We start from the raw sequence: 25,169 nt of genomic DNA on the forward strand, positions 1-25,169 counted from the left end.
CATGCCTACAGAGACTTTTCTTTCCAGAACTACTTTTCTTTCTGGATAGCTGGCAACTCACACTAGTACATTTTAGTCGTAAAATTAAATTAGAAGGGATCAATACCACTCTTATGCCTCATAAATATAAATACCCAAGTTGTGTTAGTTGTCCAAAAAGCAAAAACGGATACAAGAACACTAACAGTTTTCTTAATAACTAACTCTTGGTAAGATGTGTAGCATCCAAATGTCAAACTACTGATAAGAATCAAAGGCTCCATAACAAAATGTCTCTTGACTCGAGATATTCAGCTCAGTAAAACATTTATTCAAGTATTTCCAACTAAGAAATCTTAAATTATTTACAGGTCATTATGTTCACTAGTGCAGGTCTGAGCTCCGGAGACTGCAGACATGACGACACAGAACATGTCCATATATATGTGTGTGTATGTATATATGTATATGTATATGCATATATATATATATATATATATATATACATACATATATGATAAATATCACAATCCTTCTTTTTTTCTACCCTGTAATCACAACTTGCATCCCTCATACACACACATTCACTCTGACAAACTTAAGTGCCCACATGTACATACACAAAGACACTTACAGAGTCTAACACATCTCACAGAAGGCATAAACTCTTAAAGCCTTTTTCACATCAAGTAGATTTTTTTTCCCTGCATGAAAATCACAAGAGGCTCAAATATTGAATGTATTCTTTAAGTCTGCTTACATGTCAGCTGGGTAGTGGAAAGACAATCTGTACCATCACTACTTATTGTGACTCTTAAGATATGGATTTAAGTGAAGAGGGAACTCTGAACAGCTGAAGTGAAATGTATAACATTTCATTCAATATATCAGTTTCATATGACAGCAGTTCCAGTCTGGACCGTGACTGGGACGACACTCTGAGATGAATACCTGCGGCTGCACCTCGTGGCAGATCATTCAGATCGGATGCTTTGTTTTACACCTCACAGAGGACGATGGGGAAATCTACATGAATGCAGGGGAGGTCGAGCTTAACCATTCCCTGAAAGATAGAACAAACAATATCGAGGTTCACTGTAAATGGACATTTGAACAGAAGCACAAAACACCCACATCATCATTTTTGATCACAACAAACCTGTGGAATCAAATTTTTCTGGATCCTCTTCAACTTGGACTTCTTTCTGCCGTTTTTTGTCACCACGGTCTCTTCATAGAACTCGTGTGCAAGGTCACCGTCCTCATCGTAATATAAAGAACTGCCAAACACAGTGAGTTAATAATATCATTTGCATGTCACAAGAGAAAACTTCAACTCAGAGGTAAGTAAAGAATATTACAGTGTCAGTCACCCCCCCGTCCCCCCAACCTTACCTTAAATGGTATTGAGGCATAAAGGCCGTTTGTTTTCAGTACAGAATTTTTGATATGACACCACTGTTTCAGCTCACATGTTGGTTTTAGTGTACTGAAAGCAATCATGGGCAATGCTTGTCATCCCCTCTGTGCTGAACTAAGGAAGCTCAGGAGCCTGTGACTTAAATCCAATCCCAAAAAAATATATAATACACACACCATCACTTTTACATGATAGATTGTATATTATATGCTATTTATAATGTATGTTCTACATTAATGCACGACGATCAGAGTCCCTACCAAGAGGGTAAGTGTAAACAATAAGCCCAGGCTTACCTCTGCCCTAAAAGTCCTTAACAATAAGAAGCTGATTTTTTTGGACGGGGGCCAAAGTTGAGCTGAGAAGGATCCAAGCTCAAGAGAGCGATAAGGAAAGGCAAGGACAGCTACAGGAAGAAGCTGGGGGGGGGGGGGGGACTGCAGCAGAGCAAGATGAGCGGTGTGGAGAGGCCTGGAAACTATCTCTGGCCAAAACGTCAGGAGTGGACCCGACTCTGATGACAGCGAGTGGGCTAAATGAACTGAATCTGTTCTTAACGGATCTGATTCTGCACCCACCCACCAGAGCACAGACCTGCCAACAAGGCTGTTTGACACCTCCTCCCTCCACCACTGCTGATTAGGTGAGGAGGCAGCTTAAGGTCATGAAAGCTACAGGCCATGATGGCATCAGCTCGTGGACTAGTGTGAGGAAGTGAGTGAGAGGAGGACCTTAGTAAAACCTCTCACCCCATACATCTTTCAGCAGCAGACAGCTGCTGCCACAGTCTAGGATGGAGTGCTTCCACAGGTCCTTCATACCGACTGCCATCAAACTATACAACATCAGCTGTGTTATAACACTGAGGAACACTAAACATTGTCAAAATTGGCTGTAATTCTGCACAACAACAAATAAGTTTTTCATTACTCAAACAGTATGTCATATCCCTACTCAATACACATGTGTAATAATTGTGTGTCACTGCACTTCTCCTGTTCAGCTCACTTCCACAAAATAGGTTTACTGTTCTTTTGGTACTTCTCTATATTTATAAACACATTTTTTTGCATCCCTATTCCATTGTTTACTTATATTGCTATTGTATTTGCTAATTTTTTGCATTTGTATGTTTAATATTGCTTATATTGTATCATAGTGTAGTACTGCCTGCTCTCGACCCTGCGACAAGTAAATTTCCCCAGTGTGGGATCAATACAGTAAATTTAATCTAATATTTCTATTACTTTTTGTTTAATCTTATTTATCCTAGACATTGCCTACAGTTAGTTTCTGTTCTTTTATCAATTCTTAATCTATTCTTATATTTTGCTGCTAACCTTGCTGCTGCTGTCAATATTTAATTCACCCATTAGGTTATTAAAAGTACTTCTTAATATGACCTTTCTTTGCTTATTGCTATTTTATCATATGTGTTTGAATCAGGTGATGTGTGTGTAAGTATTTCTCATTTGTCCCACTGAAGCAGAGCCTTTCCTGAGAAAAATGTTCATTGCTGAGAACTGACTATACTGAATAACTAGAACATTATCTGCAAAAAAACACACAAAGATGCTGAGCATTACAAATTATATGTTGATTGGGAAAACCCTGGTGGTCTTGAGGATGAGATTGCTGAAGATGAACTGCAATGACCGTGGTTTGTGTTTGCTTGGGTAACTTCATGCATGTAATTTCCATTTCTATCCACTTACTTTCTGTCATATATGCATTAAGCTTTATACTAGCATCAAAAATTGCTTTAACGTGCCTATTGTGTGTGAGAGTAAGGCAGATGGAAATCTCAAACACACACCCTGAACATTTTCAGATGTTTTTTTTAAATTTACCTCCTCCTGGTAAAAACAAATGGAGTGGCATTTCTGGAACCTTTGAGACGGGCCAAAGTTTGCTCGTTCCCTTCGCTGGCTGAATCGCCCCCAGATCCACTGCCTGAGAAAGGCCAGGCACCTTTGGCTTTGGATCCACTTCCTCCCATCCTCAGATATAAGGCATATTCATTCTCCGGTTAAGGTTTTTTACTCCGTCTGGTGGCCCGACGCTTTCAAATCCAAGTCAAAGTCAGGATCTGAGAAGTAGAAGTGTACAGAGACAGGGCAGATCTGATATTCACTGCATAGTAGCGTTTAGATGACTGACACTGCTTTAAAGCCTTGTCGTTGGCTCTATAGCACGATTTAATGCAGTCAGTGACGTTGAAAGCGTGTTAAATGTCACTTTAATTCGGACAAGCCTGCTCACACATTAGCATGTCCTCTGATGCTTAGCTCGCTCTATAATGCTCGCATTACTAGGTGCTAGCAAGCTAACTGGTGCACCGATTTGTCTCTAAACGGAAGCCACAATATTCATACATTTAGTAATACTCCTGTACACATACTATTTTCTATATATGTATATATACACGCAGCTGTATCTAATATGAAACAAGCTTCTTGTATTCGGTCAGTGCGGCTAAAAATAACTCACCTGCAGATATAGGTGAGCTAGCCTGTTAGCTACTGCCACTGTAGCCCCGCACTAGCCCAACAAGGTAGATGTCTCCACAACTAACAATGTTATTATTGTCCTACACGATAAAAATAAACAAATGCAGTGTCACAAAACTGACTCGTGATTAATATCGTACCGTTGCGCACATCGTTACACCGCCATTTCCTGTCATAAATGTACGACCAGTAGCAACGAAGCTAGTGTTAGCTGTTTTGGTCTTAGCGACGAGGTGGTCAGCTGATACTTCACCGGCGGCAGCTCATTAGTTAAAGGGGAAATGTGTTGCAACTACTCAGCTTCATCTTAGATGGGTTAATGTTAATACTATCAACATGTTTTTAATCGCTTAAGGGACAAGTGTATGTGTGGAAATCGGGTTAAATGAGGTACAACGGCAGCTTAACGTTTTCCGACTCCTGCTTCTTGTATGTAAATATTTTATGGTTTCTTTATTCCTGACAGTAAACTGAATATCTTCAGCAATGTACGGTTTGGAAAACAATGAATTACATTTTGTGGTATCGTGGTCCTGTGATGAGCTTTGATACTATCTTCAAAAGCCACCGTTGACTTTGATATTATCTTTAAAGACCACAATTGACTTTAGTACCTTTGATGATACATATGATAGTATATTGTCATGTGACTGCTGTCATAACTTGCTTGAATAAACAGTGCCAGATACAGGAGTGTCTCAATTTTATGGAAAAAAAAAACAATTAATTTAAAATATGAAAAATAAAAATTTGCAAAATCCCTCTTGTTTTTAGCCCAATAAGAATGTCATCTAGGGTGATATTTTACAAAAAAAATGCATAAACTTGACAAAACTGGGAAATACTTTACTGAACGCAGTGCAGATTTGCCCCACATTTTTGGACAGCTACAACATGTAAATATGTGCATAGATGAATACAATGAAAGTATGGTGAAAAACGGAAGACAAACATTTGCTTTTAAAACAAATGGAAAGTTATAAGGAATGACAAACAGATTTCAGTGAAACACATGTTCATTCATGATACCAGTCAACCAGAGCGACTTTGCAACATTGCTCTTCCGGACATTCGTGATTGCATACATCGTCATACATTGGACATACACACACAACTAGCACTAATACTAGTTTTAAAAAAAGAAGGGTGGCACCCATCAAGGGTTGCTGAGAGGACCTGGCATTCTTTTGAGACGGGGACTAAAAAAAAAATCCTGATACCTGTGAGCAGCAGATTTGTTTTTAACTTTTCTAAAGGGTGACAGTCGAGGGAATGTCAATGAGGTCTTAAAGCGAGGTTTGATTTTGGGTTGTTTAAAACAGAACATTTTAATCTAAAAAAGGGGCAGGGGATTGTCATCTGGAAAAATAACAGATATGTAATTTCAAAATGATATGGAGCTCAACTTTAACGCAATTTCTAATTATGTATAATTGACAACAATAATAATAATAAAAATAATAAAAAACCACCATTGACACTTTTTTAAAGCTAAAGGGACACAGCTAAGGTACAGGATAATTAGTCAGTTCCCAAACAGGGATGCAACCGCCGTCTCTTCTGCCAGTCGTCATTTCTCTCCACCCATTCTCTCAGGCACATCAGACTCTCCAGGTGTAAGGCACTTCTCATCTCTCACATCATCTCACACGCACATTCGCGCCAGCTCTCTCATTGTCTTGCGCCCTGACTCACTCACTCGTTCACCTAAGTGGCGTTTTGAGTTGTTTCTCTGGGATCTTTAGATGCAGTGACAACTGGTCATCTTCAGGTGATAAATCCAGCCAAGAAGTGCATGTTTAATCCCGAACACAGAGGCATCTCAGCCAGGGGTTGAACCAGCCAGGGTCTCCTGCATCTTAGTGCGGGCCAGAGCGTATCGCTGCACTATTTGCTTGACGTGTTCTTCTTCTTCACGCTGCAGAATACGCAGGAAGTTCTTTAACTCGGGCATGGAGAAAGCATGCCACTGCAAATAAAGAGGGGAGAAAATGCATTATTCCATGTACAGAGCATTAAATAACCATTTAATGCTATTTTTCCCATGTTTTCAATGCACTCACATTGACTTCTCCAGTTTCGTTTTCTTTCAGCAGAAAACTCAGGACCTTCTCATTGGGTCCAGCAACCAGACGCAGGCGAAGGGGTTGCTCAGTATCGGACAGCTTGCGAACATAAACTGAAGGAAAGACAATAACAACGTTACTTTTTTACTTTATTTTAAATAAGTACGTCAAAATGACGTAAATGTGATGAATAATTACCTTGGTCATGGCGCTCGCTGCGCTCAAACAGAGCAAACTTTGCAGGATTGTCCACCACAGTAAACTTTTTTAGTAAAGCTTCAATGACCTCGCGGGCAGAAGTGCGAGAGCTTATGTGCAGGTGCTTGGATGCATCCTTTGGCAGGTAGAAAGAGGTGCGACGCTTCACTCCACCTGCCTTCCTCCCTCCACCATCGTGACTTCCTTTCTTAGGGGGAGGAACTGACACAGGGCGAGCCAACTTGAACTGTACCTTAACGAAGCCGGTGTAGGAGCCATCCTTGTTCTGTTGAAAAGACCAAAGATGTTAAAATATAAGGTTCAAATACATTTACATCAAAATGCATAAACGTGATGTAATTTATCAGGTCTCACCGTGTTCATGAACAGATTGCTGTTGATCTGAGCATTGTACTCCTTCACCTTCTGCTGAATAGTAGCAGTTGTCAACTCCTGCTTTCCACATTCAGTTTGCTCATCCTGTAGGGGACAATGAGTTACAGAGTTTAACCACTAGATGTCAGTGTCCACCTCCCAAACATGACAAGAGAGGCAATAAACACTAAAACAGCAACATAAAAAAATGTCATGTTCAGTAAAAAATGACAAGGCTTAATCAATAAATGAATTTCAACATGCCACAGTGGTTCTTAAAAACTCTTAAAAAATTGATCACATTAAAAGGAAAGGACATATTTTGATTAAGTTAATCGCCACAACTTTGAGATGACAAACCACCACAGTTGTGTTTTGTTAATTGACTGTTAGATCTGTTTATTTCTGTCATTTCCCCCACCCAGCACTAGTTGCATCAGACTCAACTTCCTGACAACGAAGCACAGGCAAAAACGATGATGTCAGCTCTGCCCAATCCTGTTGGACTGCTCAGATCCCAGCTGTGGGAGGGCTGAGGGAAGGAAGGGAGGGAGGGAGTGTGTGTGTGTGTTTGCGCGCGAGCATGTCACAGGGACTTGCAGCTGTCTCATGATTCAACCAACAGTTCTGCATTGCATTCTTCAACTTGGTATTCATATATAAATAGCCTCCCCACTCAGACTCGCACACTGCGGGAGATACAATGCCCTCCCTTGTTTTACAGGCACATCCTATGTAGTCAGCTGCCTCATCAACCACACACTCCCAGTCACGTTTCAGTCATGCGCATTTGGCCACTAACATCTGCATGACCGTTAAGTAAATTAGGGCTTTTCCTGTCCAACAAACTTTCAGCATAACTCAGCAGAGACGTCGCAACTAAATTTGCCATTCTGTACTTCAGCTCATTTCTGACAGCAGAAGTAAGACATTTCTTTTTCCGGCCTCTGCTTCATTTTGAGAATGAGATGGACTTTTGAACCACAGATAGTCTAAAGTGCTATTTGAAGCATTAAACTGGCCGAGAAGCTTAGAAATTGATTTCAAGATCAATAGAAGCAGGCAAATGAAAGACTGCAGAGTTAATGTGCAACTGTTAACAAGTCATTAAATCACCACAAGTGCCAAGATGGGATTTGTAACAGTAGGAGAAAAGAATGAAGATCTGAACTGTGGTTTCAGATGCCTGTAGAAGGAGTGTCATATAAATGGTGTCAATTATTGTGTAGGATATGTCAGCAACAAATAAACAGAGATGGAAAACTGTCACTGTTAGTGTGTTTTACAGTATACATCTTTTTTTCCCTCTGTGAGTAAAAATGATACCTAAGTGGGAGTGGGGAACAACAACATGAGCAACATCCTGTGACTCATGTGCAATTGAGAAATTAGTGTAAAAAAACTCAGTGAGACACGAGTGAATTAATAGTGGGCGTAAGCTTGAAACTTGAGAAGAGTTCGTACGTCAAACATGACATTTTGTGTTGCTCTGATAAGGTCAGCGGTGGGTATGAAAATTGAATTCAATTATGTGCATGGGTTTAACACACACCTCACGTGCAATTTTTAAAAATCACACACCTCAAGTCTCAAATGTGTTGACTTAAAACTGGAGGAACCAGAACTCCACCCTTTAAATTGGCGAGCACCCTCTGCGGCAGGGTGAGCTAAAAACACACATCACACCACGACTAAACTGCTGAGCAGTTTATCCTGACCTCTGACCCTAACAAGTATAAATGATTAACCAAACAGTCAGAGAAAGAAAGAGAGAGAGAGAGCAGAAGTATGGCAATTGTTGCGTTCCACAATAGTATTGCAACAACTGTCACAACATACTATGACACAGTTGTTGGGTGGAACCTTATTTTGTAATTTAGCCTCCATTGGTTTGTATCCTTGAAATGTGCAAATGTGTGCACATTTTCTGAAACAGGAAACAAACTAATGCAAGTTCAAATAAACATCCTGTCATGTTAATTATGTCAGAACTTGGCTTATCAAACATACATCTATTTAAGTGGAAAACAAGAATTGTAAATTTCAGGAGGTCCTGGAATTACTTAAAATAAGCTATTCTAAATAAATCACTACCCATTGATGAGATAGACAGTATTTCCAGGTGACTGACAAGAAATATTAATGATTATTTTCCTCAGATTTGTTTTCCCCCAATACGTTACGCGGTAATATCGTGTATCGTTCCCTTCCCAGAGGAGGGTATTGCTTCATGAGTTGCCCATCACCCACCTTACTTCCCTTTTCTGCGTTGATGTAGCACTTTCATTGAGCCCTTACATTCTTTTATTAACATTACTATTACTGTCATTTCTCATTCTCACCTGCTTATTAACCTTTACGTTAGGTTTCCGGTTTTGGGGGAAGAAAGAGGTCCGGGCGGTGAAGTACTGCTCAAACTCGGACTCGGACTCCTCGTCGCTGCAGTAGCCGCTGCTGGTGGAACTTCCCCAAGTCATTTCGAATGAGGGAGTTTTGTCCGAGGTGCTGTTCGCCGTGTCTGTCATGCTGCCTGCCGCTTTAAAGGCAAGTTGTACAAGCGTCGACGGGCGAAAAAAAAATGGAGCTACACCGAAACTTTACTAGTTTTAACCGAGTGCGGAGGCGATTCGCCTGCACGAAAATGACCAAAAAGACGGACGGAAAACGTTCGCTAACTTCAAGAAGCTAATGTCACAGGCGTTGAAATATCTGGTTTTAAAAAAATCGGGCTAGTCGAGTAAATACTAATCGGTTTTTTCTCTCTATCTGAAACTTCGCAGCCACGTTACAACTGTACAAGCGTTCTGTGGGAAACAGGATGTCGTCAAGCCCCCGCCCTTGCCGCCCCACTTCCTTCCCTCCCCCCGCCGAGGCACCACCCATGTCCGTTGGGCTGAGTTTGGAAAATACACAAACTCACGGAAGCCGCCCGCGATTGGACGCCGAGAGGAAATTCCAACGTGTCCGCGGATGCTGCCGCTGCCGCAGCCCCTTCCCTTCCTCCCCGCTGAAAGGGACCATGTGACAGTGGGACCCTGTCTTCATGTGCACATTAAACAGCGTTTTAACGGAAACACTGCTTCTTTATCTAGTTTGTTACGCTTGACACTAGAGGGCCTTGTTCAGACTGCCGGAAAAAAATCTGATTTTTTTTAAAACTGAAACAGTGCTTTATTTTCTAGTCTAGTAAGTTTTACACTTTACAAGCTATGTTCAGACTGCAAGATAAAAAAAAAAACTTTTTTAAAACACTAGTGAAACACTACTTCACAAATCAGTGTGTTAAAGCTTGATACTCAGGCCTTGTTTTGGCATTTGTTACATTTTATTTTATGTTTTTGCAAATGTAAGAGAATCAACAGGCAATATATATAATTTTAATATGATTGAAACCATATTTGACCTACTGTGTGTGCATATTACCAGCTTATCATAGTGACAGCTGGTTTTATATGGGGCTGAACATTAGTGGGGAAAAATATTTACAAATGTTCTCTTCCAATATTGCACTTGTTTTGTTAAACCTGCTATTAAACAGTTTGCACTGTTTACATGTATTTATTTATTTATTTATTATTTATTTTTTAATCACAGGATAATCTGTTAATAATTTCATTGATTAATCTAAAGAAAATGACAGCCGATTGGTAGTGACAGTAGTTAAAACAAGAGTCACTTGAGTTGTGGTAGAGACCAGTAGTAGACAATCACAGCACGTCAATCCATCACCTACTGCTGCTTTTAAAGCAGAACTATGCAGTAATTTTACCCACATTTAACAGCTTCGTAGTAATTGTGATGGTTAAAGGTCTTGTATTGGGGAGATTGGCAGCTGTCTCCACTCCCCCTACTGTCTGTTAGCGGAAAACCAGCCTTTCAAGATCAGGGTCGCCAAACCCGGAGGTCTCGCTCCACAGCTTGTCCTCGCCAGCCCCGTTGCACACAGTCAGGAGAGGGGAAGGGAAGTGTTTTTTATGACGTCTAGTGACAATAAAGCAGTATGGGTGATAAGTGGGTGTCATAAAAATATGTACTCAATAGAGAAAAAGTAAAAAAAAAAAAGAAAAAAGTTCCACTTTAAAGGGACACAGTGCCTGTTTAGCCATCAGCGCAGTGGCCCTCGTTTCTGCTGGAGTCAGAGACGAACAACCATTCACTCTCACATTCACACCTACAGTGTCCAATTAAGCTCTGCATGGTTTTGGACCACATTCACACACATGAACATGCAAACTACACACAGGGAGAGACTTGAGCCTGGATATGAACCCGGTGATCTTCTTGCAACAGTGCTAGCCACATGCTCCACTGTGTGGTCCCCATATATTACTTACAACCGTAATAATCATTGACAAAAAAACAGTATAAGCAGTGTACTAGCAGGGAATGATTTGGAGCCTCCTGGTGTAAACGGAACCGCATTCACATAAAGCTTCATTCACAACAAAGTCACACTGAGCATGTTCTCACTCTCTGCACCAACAGTTAAACTCTTTTGAAGTCGCAGAACAAAATGATTAAGTCTAACAGGCATTTCCATTGTGCGTTTTTGCAGGAAAAATACAGATGTTATTAATAACATCAACTCTGACTAAAGGGCTCTGACTCACTCGCATGCCTGATTCACTCTAATATAACACGCCACGGTTACTAGTTCCACCTGTGCATTTTCTGCAGTCAAGTCAAAGTGTCTCCTGTCGAAAACACAAAAGACCAGGAACCAACAAGAACCTCATGCTGTCCTGAAAAGTTCATAAATGCCTTTTTGTCATTTGATAGAGACAGTAATAAGTAGCCATTACCGAGACAACAAACCTTGTGGCCTTGAACATCTACTGGCTCAGGGCGTTGAATTCCTTTATAATCAAATAACAATGTTGTGCAGAATATACAGTGAGAAAAGCAGCCAGCCATTTTGCTGTTAAAAAAAAATATTATTTAAAACACAAGATCCCTTCTGAAGCTTGGACACAAATACAAATAATTAGCAAATCATGTTCTTCAGGATACTTTCACAATCTTATCTTTGTTATATGCTGTAAAGTTGTAGCACATCTACACTGGTCTTTTAAAGGTGTGCAAGAATAAGTGACATCTAATGGTGACACTGGAGATTGTAGCCTCTCCCTTTACTAAGCTTGTCAGGGAACTACAGTGGCCTTCACATACCAGACAGAGTGTCCTTCTTCTTCATTTTGTGTGGTAGGTTCTTCAGAAGTGAATAGCACACTGTGTGTTATTTTTCCTTCCTACAGCAGCACGAGATGGCGCAAAGACTCCATAAAGCAAGGCTTTTGCCTTATTCTCATTCTACGCAAACCAAATCACTTTTATTTTAAGGGTAAGGGTTACGCTGGACGTTTAACTACCTCAGACACGCATGCATTTTTACTAAGAAATGTCATCCAACTTGTGGCAACATGTTTAATGACTCCACAGATATATTTGAGCTAAATAAAATGTTGAAAACAGTGTTTCTCAACAGCAAACTTCCCCTAACAGCATAATCCCTCTACTTCCTCCTTCACCCCTGCCTTATCTGGAGCAACCCTTCCCCCCTTGATTGCCATCAGCAATTATACAGCCAGCTCAGTCATGGTCAGGTCCTTCTTATTGGAGTCTGTGAAGTTAGTGGAATTGGGTGAAGCGGGTTGTTGTTTCCCCTTATGACTATAAAATATCCATCGGTAAAGCATTCCGGCAGAATTACCTTACAGGCAATGCACAATGTACCTGATCGACACAACTAGTTATGTCACTCATTGTGTTATTTTAATGGTCTCTGATGATAACTTGTTGATATTTAAAGACGTTATGAAAAAGACAGGGATGCATGATATTATCGGACCTGTATCGGCAGATATTGGCTTTAAAATGTATTATCGTCTTCCAATATGATTAATGACTACAACCACAGGCTAAATAGGCTGCTACCTCCTATATTGACTTATACTTTATCTGATTGTGGTAAAGCCACATATGAACTATTGGACAAGATTAAAACAGTGCGATAACTTCAGATAACAAAGATCCTTACCACATTTGTGTCTATGGTGTGCTCCACGACATACGTTTGGTCAGACAGCGAGCCTCCGTCCCAGCGGCAGTCCAACTGAATCAGGCCCCGACAGCGGTAGTGGCACGTGAATTTACAATCTGCAAATGTAGAAAATCCCCGCAACACATGAATACAGATATTTTATTTCATGTTGACGTCATCACGTCAGTCATACAGGGTTATGAGAAATTGTCCTGTACATACTATGATTCTCTTCCCATCTCTCAAACTGCATTACAGGTAATTGCAACAACACTAAAAGGTCCAGTGTGTGTCATTTAGGAGGGTTTATTATTACTTTATTATTTATATAGAAAATTGAATGTACTATCCATAAATATATTTGTATAAGTGTATAATCATAGCCTTGGAATGAACCTTGTACTGCCATGTTTCTACATTATCCTGAATATATGTTCTTATGCAAAAGCAGAAGACGGGGAAACAGCACGGACTACGGTCAGATTACCAGCCACATTGTTCAAATACGAGTCAAATCTGATTCATGACAGATCAGATTTGACAGTTTACATTCACGACTCCAAGTGATCCTACGTCTGAACGCGACTGCCCTCTCGAATGGCGCACATACGACATCATCCACAACACTATATTTGTGTGCTCACTCGAGATACTCGAGATAAGACGCCCATGCGTTGATCATAAATAGAAGTTATCGTCCCAGAGAATTTGTGGGTGAGGTTTAGTTCTCAAGGGCAGCACGAGCCTCCTCCACTGTAGACAAACAACGCTCAGCGCATGGCAAGAGATAAAAAAAAGCCATATAAATTCTCATATCACTGTTCTCAGTCATGTCATGTGGTCAAGTGTCGGATATATAACTGATAAAGGGACTCCATACTGAATCTGATTTGAAAGGCGGAAGTGCTGATTAGATTTCTGTGTCCACAAAAAACAAATCAAAGTCACATCTACACAAAGAAAAAATCAGATATGTCTTTTAGCTTAGTTATCTGAATGTAAGCAGAAAAAGAGGATGATTCCAGAAAGTTGTCAAAGAGTTTACGCATCCTTTCTTGAATGTAGTTGCCTGGCACGCTTGGTAAAAAGGGAGGGGTGAGTGGAGTTGTTGCACTCTGCAGTCTCACCATTAGATGTCACTATTTCTTCCACACTGGACCTTTTGTAGAGCATTTGTCACACTGCCTCCATTCCCCCGTCCCCCAGAGAGCCACTTTTCATTTCTGCATGCACCTACAATGGCGTGGTTCTCAAATAAGGGTCAACTATGTTAGATTTTCTTGTCATTATTCTGTGCTTTTTATGTCTCTCACTATATAAACAAGTCAACTGCAAACACACTCCTCCAGTCATATTAATATCTATCCTGAAATATGTTATTATTTTACCGGCATGTTTACAGTTCTGTGTTCATGCAGATAATTTGATTCATTTTATAGTTGGATTATAATTTAGAAGCATTTTTATGCCTTACACAAACTGTGTTAAGTGTGTCAGAGGATTTCATTTGACCAAAAGGAGGTAACAGATTGCTGCAAGAGCCTCGAGCACAAAAGAGCACACAGGTTGTTGAGGCTGACACGGTATATACATGACAACCAAAACCACAAAACCCATGTAAAAGGCTGCCTGTTTCCACTCCGGTCCTCACCTTTTCTTTGTCTAACCACGTCTATTTTCTCTCAGAGTTCCTGTCATTTCTGATCATGCATGCAGAGGCGGTCTTGCTCTCTCACACACACACAAACAGACACACAAACAGCCCACAGAAGTCGACTCACTGACACACCGCAGGCTCTGCTTGTAAAGGCCCCAGATGAAGTCTCCGCACAGGTCACACCACGTGGGCTGAGCGTGGCTGCACGGTTGGAAGTTGTGTCCCTCTCCCTTCTCCTCGGCGGGCTGGGGGTCGTGGGTGCTGCTCAGGACTCGGATGATACCCGCTCGGCTCAGCAGGTCTGGGACCTTCCCCGGGCTGATCCTGAGGGCATTGGTTCTTTCCAGGCGAGGAGGCGAGCAGGGGAAATGTGCAGTCGTCACCTCTATCTGCTCTCTGTTTGTGCGCAGCTCGCGCAGCTCGATGAACTCACCCCACGACATTGTGTCACTCACTCAAGGGCCTGGCTTCCTCTGTTGTCACTGACGAGCAGATAAACACACTTTGAATGATTGAATAAACTCGCATGGTTTCCATTTTGTTTCACTCTGTGATTTGGACACATAATTGCTCGCTGATCACTATTCTGGATGTTTTGTTTGCCTCATAGACACAGGGACGGAGCAGTATTTTAAAACAACCTTTAAAAGAACCTCCCTGAAGCAAAAACAGTATGTAAATATCCCTTTTTTCAGAAAAGGAAAAGACAGATCTTTACATGAACTTCAACAACAAAAAAAATAGCAATACTATCATTTCAAAATAGGTGCACAGACAGTACACGTTCTAGTATATTTTGATGGCTATACATCACGTCCGAACAATATCATCACTGTCTACCTTCAAATCCAAACTAAAAAGTTACCTTTTATTCTACATTTTAAATTCTTTAACCTCCTTCTACTGTGTTGATCTTGTCTGTATTATTTCATCCTAACTTTTTTAATTTGTTCTGTTTTGTTTAATCTTAACTTTTGTGTGTTTGATTTATCATCTTATTTGATATTTAAAGGGACCTTGAGTGTTAGAAAGGCACTTACAACTAAAATGTACTATTGTGTTATTGTTATTATTATTATACTGGCCCATACGTAGTTAATTAGCTTGTAAAACTACATTATACTTTCAAAACATACATGACGATTTGCCAAATAATTGTTACAGAATAAAAGGTACAAGTTATTTCCACTGGAAAATGAATATAAAGCAGCATTTAATGCAAATATTTATCATACAACGTTTGTTTTGCAGTTTTTTTAGGTACAATAATAATAATCTGGTGCAGTTGTTGAAAATGATATTAGTTGTTATAGAAATGGCAATAAAAATAATCATAAACTTTGTTGTATGTTGCCCTTGCTGTGATTTATGTTGTGAATTGGGATCCCTATTTAAAAAAAGAAGTGCATCCCCATATAAACATTAACATAGCCCTATTTGATGGTTTATTATGTGTTGTATAGGATGGCAGGATGATTTATTACACACAACAGTTGTGTGGTTATATAAGGTGTAGTTTGCTGACTTGACATAATACGAATATAAAACCATTACTGTAGATAGAACATGTTACTGTAAAACACCGAATTGTGGCCTGCTCTCACAAGTAGATATACAGTAGTAGCAGTAAGTCCCTAAAATACTGTAAATTAACGGTGCGTTTGGGGGGAAACTCGGGGAGTGGAAACACATACTTTTAATTTAGCCCCCTCAAAAAAAAAAAAACGATTTCGACTCAACTTCACTTCACTTTACTACTGTAAAACAACAACACGAGGTCAACTTACCCAAAAGTGGAGTGAAAACGCTACAACAGCCCAGTGGCAGCCACTCCGTCGCAAACCTTCCATCCGAGGAGAAAAACTTTCCGCAGGCATTTCTCAGAATCAAGTTAACGGGGTGGAGAAGTGAGATAAGCGGCTACACCACCTGGAAACCACATGTTACCAGCATCAATGTCAACATAACACCGGTAACATCAAACGACAAGCGGCGGCGGCGGCGGCGGGACTTTTGTCATGTCTCTGTTCATCCTTTCACTTTGTCACGGCGGAGAGAGACAGAGATGAGACTGAGCTGACTGTGCACACATCCGGAATGTTTTCACATAGGGGGTGCTGTCTCCCCACCCCCATACATGTAGTGGAGCTGATGATGTGACGACCTAAATGTGCAGAAATGAAGTGCAAAATTGTGTAGTATTTTGTGTGTATATGTAATATACAGTATGAACAATAATTGTCCTGTATTTCGCAGCATATTATAGGCACAGTAACTGACACAGCCCACATTAAAGTTCAAATTGAGTCATTTTTAGAGCGTGAGACACCGCTCACGTGTCACAAAATGTCAAATGGTTGCATTACAAGTACGACCATATTCTTATATATGTCTATAAGCAAATCATTCAAAGTGCTAGAGAAAAACAAACAAACAGAGAGACAATGTGGTCGTGTGATGGACGGGTGACCTGTCTGGGGTGTTCCCCGCCTCTCGCCCTATGTCGGCTGGGACTGGCACCAGTGCCCTCTTCAACCCTCACGTGGAGGACAAAGCAGTAAAAGATTGATGGATGCTGGAAACATACAATATCCTTTGATAATTACTGAATACGGAACATGTATAAAATGAATCATAATTAGTTCGTGTTTGGTAGACGCCTGAGAATATCCACAGTTCCTGTGTAGTTTCTAACATTTTGAGTTGCTGCTGGTGTGAGGAAGTGAAATACAAACCACATGCTGTCATATTTGATTATTTTATTACAAGACAAAACAAGGAACACCAGAGTTCTGTAACAGTGTGTAGAACTTTGCAGGAGTAGAAAATAGAGAAGCATCATTATGATAATGTGAAATCCTTTAAATCTGAATTGCATATCTGTTCTCGTCACACTGTTTGTATCTAGGGTCCCGTCTCACATCTGCCAGCCATTCTTCCACATACTTAACAATTCCTCCTTCAACTGTTGATGTTCAGGTCCTTCTGGATTCGCTCTGTGGCCTCAGCCAGGAGCTGACACTGTTTCTTGTGTTTAGGCCAGTGCTTCACCTGACATTCTCTGCAAGGCAAAAGAAAGAAAGAGACGGAGATGGAGACTTTATCTCAAAATGCTTTCCTTTCATTTCTCATAGGTGTCACCACAGCACATAATGTCCTGTCCACACGTCGGTTTGGTTAGACATTTTGAGCATCTTTTGGGGTTAAGTTTCTACATCAGCTTGTAGAACAGAGCTGGGATTGAACCACCACTTTCTAGTTTGAAGACTGTCCTCTGTAACAATGAGCTACAGCTGCTCCAGTATTTATGAAATTATGTCAGCACAGGAAACTTAATTGGAGCTGTGTAGTGAAGGAAACAGCAGCAGCCGTGATTGACAATGCAGGCACTTTGCCAGGCAGCTGTTCAGAGAGTGTCTGACTGCTTTTCACAGAGCATCCACTTTCAATATCACACAATCGGGATTGTAAGCCTGCCCCACACTGGAGGATCTTCAAATGTGATTTGATTTTAGAAGTGCGAGAGATCACAGACACAACGAACTTTGTAAGCGATTTTCTAAATTTTAATCCAGAGAAAGCACAGACTGGTAGACAATCCAGTCAAGACGCAGGACCACACATTTGGCGTTTAATCAAATGATTTCAGGGAGGAGATTCCACATGACTTTGGAATGTAACCAGACATGGAGGTGGACTGTTGGCGTTGTCAGTTAATAGCTGTTGTGTGTGCGTGATGTTTTGTGCACGATTTGAAATTGGGAAGAATCTGATGTGTCTGATGAGATTAAAATCCAGTCTGTTAACCCCTCACACTATAGGATAATTTGGCCCGATAATCTCTTAAAATCAGCCTAAAATCGAAGGCACCCATGACTGTCCGAAAGGCCAGATCCGGACCGAAATCTAGTGTGCTTTACTCGAGCTATGTGCTTCTTCTGCCTCACCTGCTTAGTTGTGGTATAACATGTGCCACAGACATGAAAACAGCAAAGTTGCTACACTGAGAAACACAGAGAGAGTCATGTGGAGCTGATACACCGAATCAGCATTGTGCAATGGTTTGAATTTAACAGGCATTTGTTTATATATAAAAGTTACAAACCACAGCTTTAACCAAAACCAAATGCAATCACTCTCTGTATCTCAACAGCTTATACAGCTTTCAGTAAATCCTAACAGGCACAATACAGACCAGTATGAATGCAGGACTCTTGGGCCTCACCTTTGACAATACCATTCTCCCTGACACTGAGAGCATCTCTTTTTAGCCTCTTTCCCACAGGAGCCACACTTTGGTTTTTCCGGGAGTAAAGTCTCCATCACGTCCCAGTTGTATGTTTGGTTCAGCCTAATTCAAAAACCACACCATTTAAAGAACTAATACAGTAAAGATGAACTGAGTGATTTCTGGGGAACTGAGTGGCTGAGTGGTTACCTCTGCGCATGCAGTCTCAGGTCACTGTCGGACGGGTTGAATGTTTCTTTCACCTGGTACTTTGCGATGGCTTTCCACTTTCCAGAATTCTCACTTAAGATGTGGTTCCACATTTCTGGGACCTATACATAAAGTGTGTAAGATTTAGAGAAGAGAAAAACACCATTGGACACAAGGGGACACAGTAGCAGCACTTCCCGGACTTCAGAAGCTCAAACTGAGCATAAAAGTGGATGTGAGCTGTCAGCCAAGATTTCTTGGGCTTTCTTCCTCGTCCTCTCTATGTAAAAGTTGGTTCCGAGGCTTTTGCGGTTTTCCCAGATTGTGAGAAAAGGATGGCTCCTGCACTCGCATGCCGCATTTCAGGGAACTATGGTGACCTTCACATACCAGAAAGGATGCAACGCTCCCCACTGTCCACACACAACTCTCCTACGCTCTCTGCTGTTTACTCTTTCTTGTTCGTTGGTTTGTGTGAGTAGAATTGTTCTATATTTGCATCAGAAGTTTCCACTTAAAATGCTCAGTTAGGGCTTCTGTAGAAATACCTGTTCCAAAATGAGTTCTTTTTTTGGTGGAGCTGGGTCCATGATGGAGAGATGAGCCAGGAAACGTTGCAGCTCCACCAGATTTGGCAGCTGGTCGACCAGCACCTCAGTCAAGAAACCACGGAGCTGTGACACATGAACAATGAGCCCATAAATAAACAGCGGCGACAACAACAACCCCACCAGAGAGAAACTACTTTGACCGGGGAGGAATCTGTAAATTGGAAAAAGTGATTACGGGAGGATGCACCGGGCCCTCTGGTTATATAATTAATGCAACAGGAAGAGGATGAGAAACATATAACTGGAGGAAACATCTTCGTCAAAACATGTGAGGAAATCAGATATGATCCTGGAGAACAGTGATCCGGCACAAACACACTTTCTCCGCTTCAGTTTGCCACTGGTATCCAGTAAGAAAGAGAAATATCACTTCCCACAAACCTCTCACCTTTAAAAGCCAGTTCTTGTTGAAACTGTTGAAGTCATATTTTCTTTGGCAGTCTTCCCTCAGGAGCAGATTGTAAAGGGAAATCCAGACCTGTCCATCTTGTTTCGTCATCTTTAAATGGTCCTCCACGTTGATCTTCTGCCATTTGCTGTGTATGTACTTCTCCACCCCACCTACAGCAAAGGAACATGGCAATAATGCACATGTTTAGCACATATTTTCCTCTTTATTTTAATCATTTATTAGTCGATTCAGATAATGTGATAATACCTTCTCTGCAGCGGGTCCACGGGCAGCAGAGAATCAGCTGAACCAGCACACATGGTATGTTATGGGTGCACAGCATGCGATTGATAACACTGATACTATAAAAGACAAGAGTTATTCAAACAACCAAAAGCTTATCGCACATGATTCCACATTTATGTCAAGATTCATGTGGCCGTACCTGCTGGTGTGATCTGTGATGTAGCGCAGCACAGACACGGCCTTCAGGGAAATCTCAAACTCGAGTGCGGTGCTGCGGATCTGCAACTCCTGGTCACCACAAAGAAAACTTTACGTTACTTTACAAGGCAGCCGAAACAGAGACTCCTTTAAAGCACGTGACATGTACACACTCTCACCTCGATAGAGGAAACGTCTGTTTTCGCCGTCTGCTCGCGTCGCCCATGAGCTGCCGCCTTGTCCTCCCTGGCCGTTCCACTGACCAGCAAGGTGAGTTTGCGATGACAGTAATCCACCAAGTCGAGAACAGAGTCGTCAGCTGCCTCACATGAATCCTGCACAGTACGGTCGCAGTTGTTTTAAATAACAGAAAATGAACCAAGAGTCGACACGGCAATAATGTTGAAAAGGATTATACGGTGAGTTAATTGTGCAACATACTGACCTTGTGAAACATGATTGTTTCCAGCAGGTTTATTATTGTGGCTTCATGGTGGATCTAAGAAGAACACGTGACATGATCGGTTATTAGCAGAGATGGGGGGACTCGAGTCATGTGACTTGACTCGAGGATGACTTAAGTCGCAAATTTGAGGAACTTGAGATTTGCTTGATTAAAAAACTCGACTTGACTTAGACTTGAGTAAAATTACTCGAAATTACTTGGTATTTTGTTTTACAGATTATTTATATTCTGTCAAATATTGAGGAGTTAACATTGAGTCCCAGATTTTGCAGGGTTGCGTACAAATCTGGCAACCCAACAAGGAATGCAACACCAGAGGTGGATGAGAGAGAGTACAGAAGGAGCTATTGCATAAATAATAAAAGATTTAATCAATATATTTAATATAATATCAATATTTAATAAAATAATAAGATAAGGTAATAATAATAAGCCAGTACCGCATATCGGTTACGATATGAGAGCAAACATCAAGTTTGAGGCGTGTTAGAAGTGGCTTAGAATATCAATTATGCATTTTAATTAAAGAAATATTGACCTCAATAATATGGAATGACAAATTTCTAATTATTTTTTCAATTATGTTCTCATAATGTAATAACGTTAAGTCTAAGATAACTTTAATTTTGTCTGTTTTTTATTGTCTTTGGTCTGAGTGAGATCATAAGAAATGCTATGAAAGATGTGTGTGGTAAATGTGGCTTTTTTTAGTCAGTTCAAATACAATGAAGTTATTGGACATATGTGAAATGACAAATTCCACATTTCTTCTTACCTCGGTTTACGACTGTAGTAAATAGTGTTCCAGTAATATTGTCTGCAGTTCTCAGGTTGACAGAAGGTATTAATAATATCTAATAAAGGTTGGTTTGTTGTTGTTTTGGGGTTATTTAATGTTCAGATATGAAGAGTGCATCCATACCAAAGTGACTTTTTACTCAAATTAACCTTCAGTCTCCCAATTCATGGAATCAAAAATCAAAAATAAATAAAAACTGTCTTTATTTGAGCATATTTAAATGTGGAATATCTGGGAAATCATCTTCTATATCCATGTAACTCCACTATGCGTCACTTGCTTCCATCTCTGGTTACTTTAGTGCTGCATGCGCTCATCGTGATTTTAAACCCTCATTTCACACTCACCACCATGTAAAGATGAAATGTGCTGCTAGGATTGAAGTCCTGCAGCTGACACAGGACCGGGAACACTTTGTGCTTCCACACTTCGATGAGGATCATCTCGTGGACCAGAAGCGGGATCTGGAAATGAGGAGGGACAAGAAGACATAAGTCATGTGTCTCTTCGCCGCTGATACCGTATCTTTACAGATGTCTCTATAATCTTTGTCACCTCAGGAAACGCTTTGCGTCGGGCATTTATAAATAGCAACGACATTTGATAATCACACAGTATAAAAATAGGGATGGCAGTCACCTTTCCATATGATACCAGGAGCTCCTTGATAAACTCATCATGCATGGCAGAGGCATTCAGTATCGCCTGCATGTTGAGTTTCTCGATGTGCTCGTGCTGTCTGAACCACCTGTCAACAGCAGATTTGAAATGTTAAAACAGTCATGCGGCAAATGAACGGCCAGAATAATCCACATATGCACGACTTGCATTCACACTGCAAAGCCTTCAGGTGCAGCACCAATTTGGACCACTGTGTTTTGACAAAAGTACACAGAGGACAAACTAAACATCTGTTACTGTTATAGGTAACAGTCTATAGCTGTATGTTAAGCCTCGTCTGAGGAGAATTATAATGAACTGTCTGACCCCTTAAAAAAAAAAAGAAAAATAGGATGGTGTTTTTGTGGCATAATTAAGTCAAAATCGTTGGACATCACGTCACGTACGACAGACAGAAATGATGGGAATGATTGACAGCTGTCCATCATTCCTGTTAGTGAGGATATTAATGGCAAATAGCGCTATGGCATCAAAAAGAAATGATATGAATTGGGTTGGATGGGGGACATGGGATGTTTTAAATCTACTGATCACTAAGTAGTTTGGTGGTTTGTAAAAACACAATATCATTTTAAGTGTTTGTTGTTATTGTTGCACATGTGCAAACAAACAGTAACAGATAACTCCAGTATCAGTTCTTATTCTTCTACGTTTCTTGTCGTTATTGTTTGCACATTGATGCTGGCTCATTGTGTTTGTTTTACTCTAAAAGCCTCATTTATTATTGTCTGTTGATCTTGGCCTTGGCCCACTTTATCTATTTACTTTATTATTGTTTGGGGTTGTGAGAATCTGAGTTGTGTTCTTGCTTTCAAAACTGAAAGTAAACATTTTAAAACACTCAATATCTGTGTTTTATTTTATTGACGTCGAGAAGATTGCTGTTTTCCTTAATGTTCCAGTCATTTTGTCTGCAGTTCTCAGGTTGACTGAAGTTATTCATAATATCTAACACTTTTTTTCTCCTCTCTTCTGTTTAATGTTGAGATATAAAGAGTACATCCATTCCGTAGCGACTTTTGACTCAAATCAACCTTCAATCTCCCAATTCATTGAATCAAAATGTTCAAAAGTTCAAAAAACTGTCTTTATTTTAGCATATTTAAATGTGGAATATATGGGAAAACATCTTCATCGTCTATATTCATAGGACTCCACTTGACTTGCTTGATGGAGACTTTTATATCGGTTTAACTCGTGAAGCTGTTTTAAACAAAGTTGTCCTTGTCATTATTTGCTAAGTTTTCTATTTAATTCTCCGTTTTCGTGCATCATAAATATGTCTTTATTGTAAATAATTTTATATCAAAACAAGCACTTTGACTTTGCAGTATCATAATAACATATCATAATCATAATATCATAATAATCATAATAACCTTATATTGCCCACCGGCTACTAAATAGTTGTTTTTTCCACTTTTTTTCCTCTATGTGGGCCCCCACTTGACCAGACTAGATGCTCATTGGCCCCCAGGTCATTTGAGTTTGACACCCCTGCTCTAAAGAGTTAGGAATCTCCCCATCATAGTTTGGCAAACATAGGGGCCCCCCAAAAAGCATCTCGCATAGGGCCTCCACAAAGCTATAAACGGCCCTGGTATGTGGAGCCTTTGAGCATTTCCCATATTCTTATTGTTTATTTATGTCAACATTCACCCACCACACAAACACTGCATGTTCACACTTGATAATAATAACTATCTTTACCAGCAGAGGTTTACCTAGTTAGCTGGTTTATGTTACCTGGGAGAGCCGACCTCTTTGAGAGTGAAGGTTTGCAGACTTTGAACGACTCCCTCTGCTTCTCCAGGAAGGATCACCGACGAGTCCATGTCTTCAAAGGAAACAAGGAAACGAGGAAGCAAGGTAATAAGGTGGGGGAGAAGCTCTCGTGGGAAAAACAAAACACGTCTAATTTAACTTCTCCGAACGTCTCCTTCTATCTCTTCTTTCAAGTTGTTCCTAAAGTGAACGCAACCGGTGTTCGCGTTGCCATGGTTACTCCAAACCAAGCTCAGCGTCAGTGGGCGACGATGCCGTTTCCTGCCACAGTGGGGCGCTACAGACCTGCAGCTGCACACGGTAGAAAATCAAAGAATCAAACTAATATATACTGAGTGTTTGTTGTGGGGATTATTATTTATAATGTAAAAAAATAACTATTTTATATGTTAAATGGTCTCAATTTATTTTTTATTTATTTTCTGATTTTATTCTTTTTCCATTCACGAATACTTTGCTTCAGTTGTTTTGTTTTGTTGTTAATATTTCTTTGAAATTTGTGGGTTTATGTTATAAAGATTTAGATTTAACTAAAGTAAAAATTATAGGGATAAATTGGAACATATAAAACCCTTCATATACATATATACACATATACACACATATATATATATATACACATATATATGATTCATATATATATATGTATAGATCAGGGATGGAAGAAGAAATTCAAAAAATTAAGCATCACATAGCACAGAGTTTGTGAGATTAATATAAATATATGTGTGCATCCCAATCAGACCCTTTACTGGATAATCAGAAGTCAGTATCATCCAAATAAAAACTACACGTGATCACGTTCCTGTTGTGTGAGAAACGTAAAAGTACCAAAGACTCACCGGGATCAAAAAAAGAAAACAAGGCAATACCTTGGTTTTGATTTAAAGGCAGCACAGGACAGTTTTTATCTATATACACTGTGAGAATAGGAACAAAAACCTAAACTTTTTACTTTATTCTTTTTTGTGTGGGCACCCTGGACAGGGGTTCGGGTCGGGGGGGCCCTGGTTTGTCCTGGACACAGGATAGGATATACAGTTAAGTAAAGTTCAAATACTTGGACACTGAAAGACATGTGTCTGTTATTTCCTCTATGTTGGAGACCTTACCAGTGTAGACCTGTATCCTTCTGTCTCTCGTGATGTTAAGATCAGGGCTTTGGTGGTCAGATGATTCATTGAGGAACTCATTGTCCTTCTTGTGCATGACAGGTGTTCTTTAATGTTGACTGTGTTTGGGGTTGACTCCTCCCTGATGTTCTTTTAGCCTTTGAACAAGTGTAAATCACCAGATAAATAGAACAAAT

The 25,169-nt window shown here is 40.3% G+C and overlaps 3 protein-coding genes across 6 annotated transcripts; all 3 read right to left on the reverse strand.

Moving 5' to 3' along the window:
- Nucleotides 1-289: 289 nt before the first annotated feature.
- Nucleotides 290-4,603, reverse strand: tusc2a (tumor suppressor 2, mitochondrial calcium regulator a). 2 transcript variants are annotated; one of them, XM_058630902.1, is made up of 4 exons: nucleotides 4,050-4,603; nucleotides 3,250-3,488; nucleotides 1,139-1,259; nucleotides 290-1,042 (listed from the first exon to the last, which is right to left on the reverse strand). In XM_058630902.1, exons 2-4 carry the CDS (start codon nucleotides 3,396-3,398, stop codon nucleotides 977-979), a joined length of 336 nt encoding a protein of 111 aa, XP_058486885.1. In that variant the 5' UTR covers nucleotides 3,399-3,488; nucleotides 4,050-4,603; the 3' UTR covers nucleotides 290-976. The 2 variants fall into 2 exon arrangements, with proteins under 2 accessions (XP_058486885.1, XP_058486884.1); XM_058630901.1 differs by having other exon boundaries at nucleotides 3,890-4,603.
- A 131-nt stretch (nucleotides 4,604-4,734) lies between these two features.
- Nucleotides 4,735-16,300, reverse strand: LOC131460408 (ras association domain-containing protein 1-like). Of its 2 annotated transcripts, XM_058630899.1 has the most exons (7): nucleotides 16,033-16,300; nucleotides 14,370-14,727; nucleotides 12,586-12,704; nucleotides 6,549-6,653; nucleotides 6,174-6,459; nucleotides 5,973-6,088; nucleotides 4,735-5,878 (listed from the first exon to the last, which is right to left on the reverse strand). In XM_058630899.1, exons 2-7 carry the CDS (start codon nucleotides 14,686-14,688, stop codon nucleotides 5,732-5,734), a joined length of 1,092 nt encoding a protein of 363 aa, XP_058486882.1. In that variant the 5' UTR covers nucleotides 14,689-14,727; nucleotides 16,033-16,300; the 3' UTR covers nucleotides 4,735-5,731. The 2 variants fall into 2 exon arrangements, with proteins under 2 accessions (XP_058486882.1, XP_058486883.1); XM_058630900.1 differs by lacking the exons at nucleotides 12,586-12,704; nucleotides 14,370-14,727; nucleotides 16,033-16,300 and adding an exon at nucleotides 8,891-9,377.
- A 689-nt stretch (nucleotides 16,301-16,989) lies between these two features.
- Nucleotides 16,990-25,166, reverse strand: zmynd10 (zinc finger, MYND-type containing 10). Of its 2 annotated transcripts, none has more exons than XM_058631550.1 (13): nucleotides 24,973-25,166; nucleotides 23,822-23,912; nucleotides 22,034-22,142; nucleotides 21,742-21,858; nucleotides 20,575-20,628; nucleotides 20,309-20,464; nucleotides 20,131-20,219; nucleotides 19,953-20,047; nucleotides 19,683-19,855; nucleotides 19,232-19,357; nucleotides 18,684-18,805; nucleotides 18,471-18,596; nucleotides 16,990-17,306 (listed from the first exon to the last, which is right to left on the reverse strand). In XM_058631550.1, the coding sequence occupies exons 1-13, from the start codon at nucleotides 25,067-25,069 to the stop codon at nucleotides 17,207-17,209; spliced, it is 1,455 nt and encodes a 484-aa protein (XP_058487533.1). In that variant the 5' UTR covers nucleotides 25,070-25,166; the 3' UTR covers nucleotides 16,990-17,206. The 2 variants fall into 2 exon arrangements, with proteins under 2 accessions (XP_058487533.1, XP_058487534.1); XM_058631551.1 differs by having other exon boundaries at nucleotides 23,822-24,151; nucleotides 24,973-25,103.
- Nucleotides 25,167-25,169: the final 3 nt, after the last annotated feature.

The sequence above is a fragment of the Solea solea genome, chromosome 6 (assembly GCF_958295425.1).
Source record: "Solea solea chromosome 6, fSolSol10.1, whole genome shotgun sequence".
NCBI lineage: Eukaryota > Metazoa > Chordata > Actinopteri > Pleuronectiformes > Soleidae > Solea > Solea solea.

What these genes read in the sequence shown, in the direction of transcription:
- zmynd10 (XM_058631550.1), bottom strand. Translation starts at nt 25,069, where the DNA reads ATGCACAAGAAGGACAATGAGTTCCTCAATGAATCATCTGACCACCAA. An exon ending in AAAGAGGTCGGCTCTCCCAG is followed by an intron (nt 22,143 to 23,821) that starts GTAACATAAACC and finishes TGCTGTTGACAG; the next exon opens with GTGGTTCAGACAGCACGAGC. An exon ending in CAGACGTTTCCTCTATCGAG is followed by an intron (nt 20,220 to 20,308) that starts GTGAGAGTGTGT and finishes TGTGGTGACCAG; the next exon opens with GAGTTGCAGATCCGCAGCAC.
- LOC131460408 (XM_058630899.1), bottom strand. Translation starts at nt 14,688, where the DNA reads ATGTCGTGGGGTGAGTTCATCGAGCTGCGCGAGCTGCGCACAAACAGA. An exon ending in CAGCGAGCGCCATGACCAAG is followed by an intron (nt 6,089 to 6,173) that starts GTAATTATTCAT and finishes TCTTTCCTTCAG; the next exon opens with TTTATGTTCGCAAGCTGTCC. An exon ending in ACGAAACTGGAGAAGTCAAT is followed by an intron (nt 5,879 to 5,972) that starts GTGAGTGCATTG and finishes CTTTATTTGCAG; the next exon opens with TGGCATGCTTTCTCCATGCC.
- tusc2a (XM_058630902.1), bottom strand. Translation starts at nt 3,398, where the DNA reads ATGGGAGGAAGTGGATCCAAAGCCAAAGGTGCCTGGCCTTTCTCAGGC. An exon ending in TTTGTTTTTACCAGGAGGAG is followed by an intron (nt 1,260 to 3,249) that starts GTAAATTTAAAA and finishes TGTGTTTGGCAG; the next exon opens with TTCTTTATATTACGATGAGG. An exon ending in AGAAAAATTTGATTCCACAG is followed by an intron (nt 1,043 to 1,138) that starts GTTTGTTGTGAT and finishes TCTATCTTTCAG; the next exon opens with GGAATGGTTAAGCTCGACCT.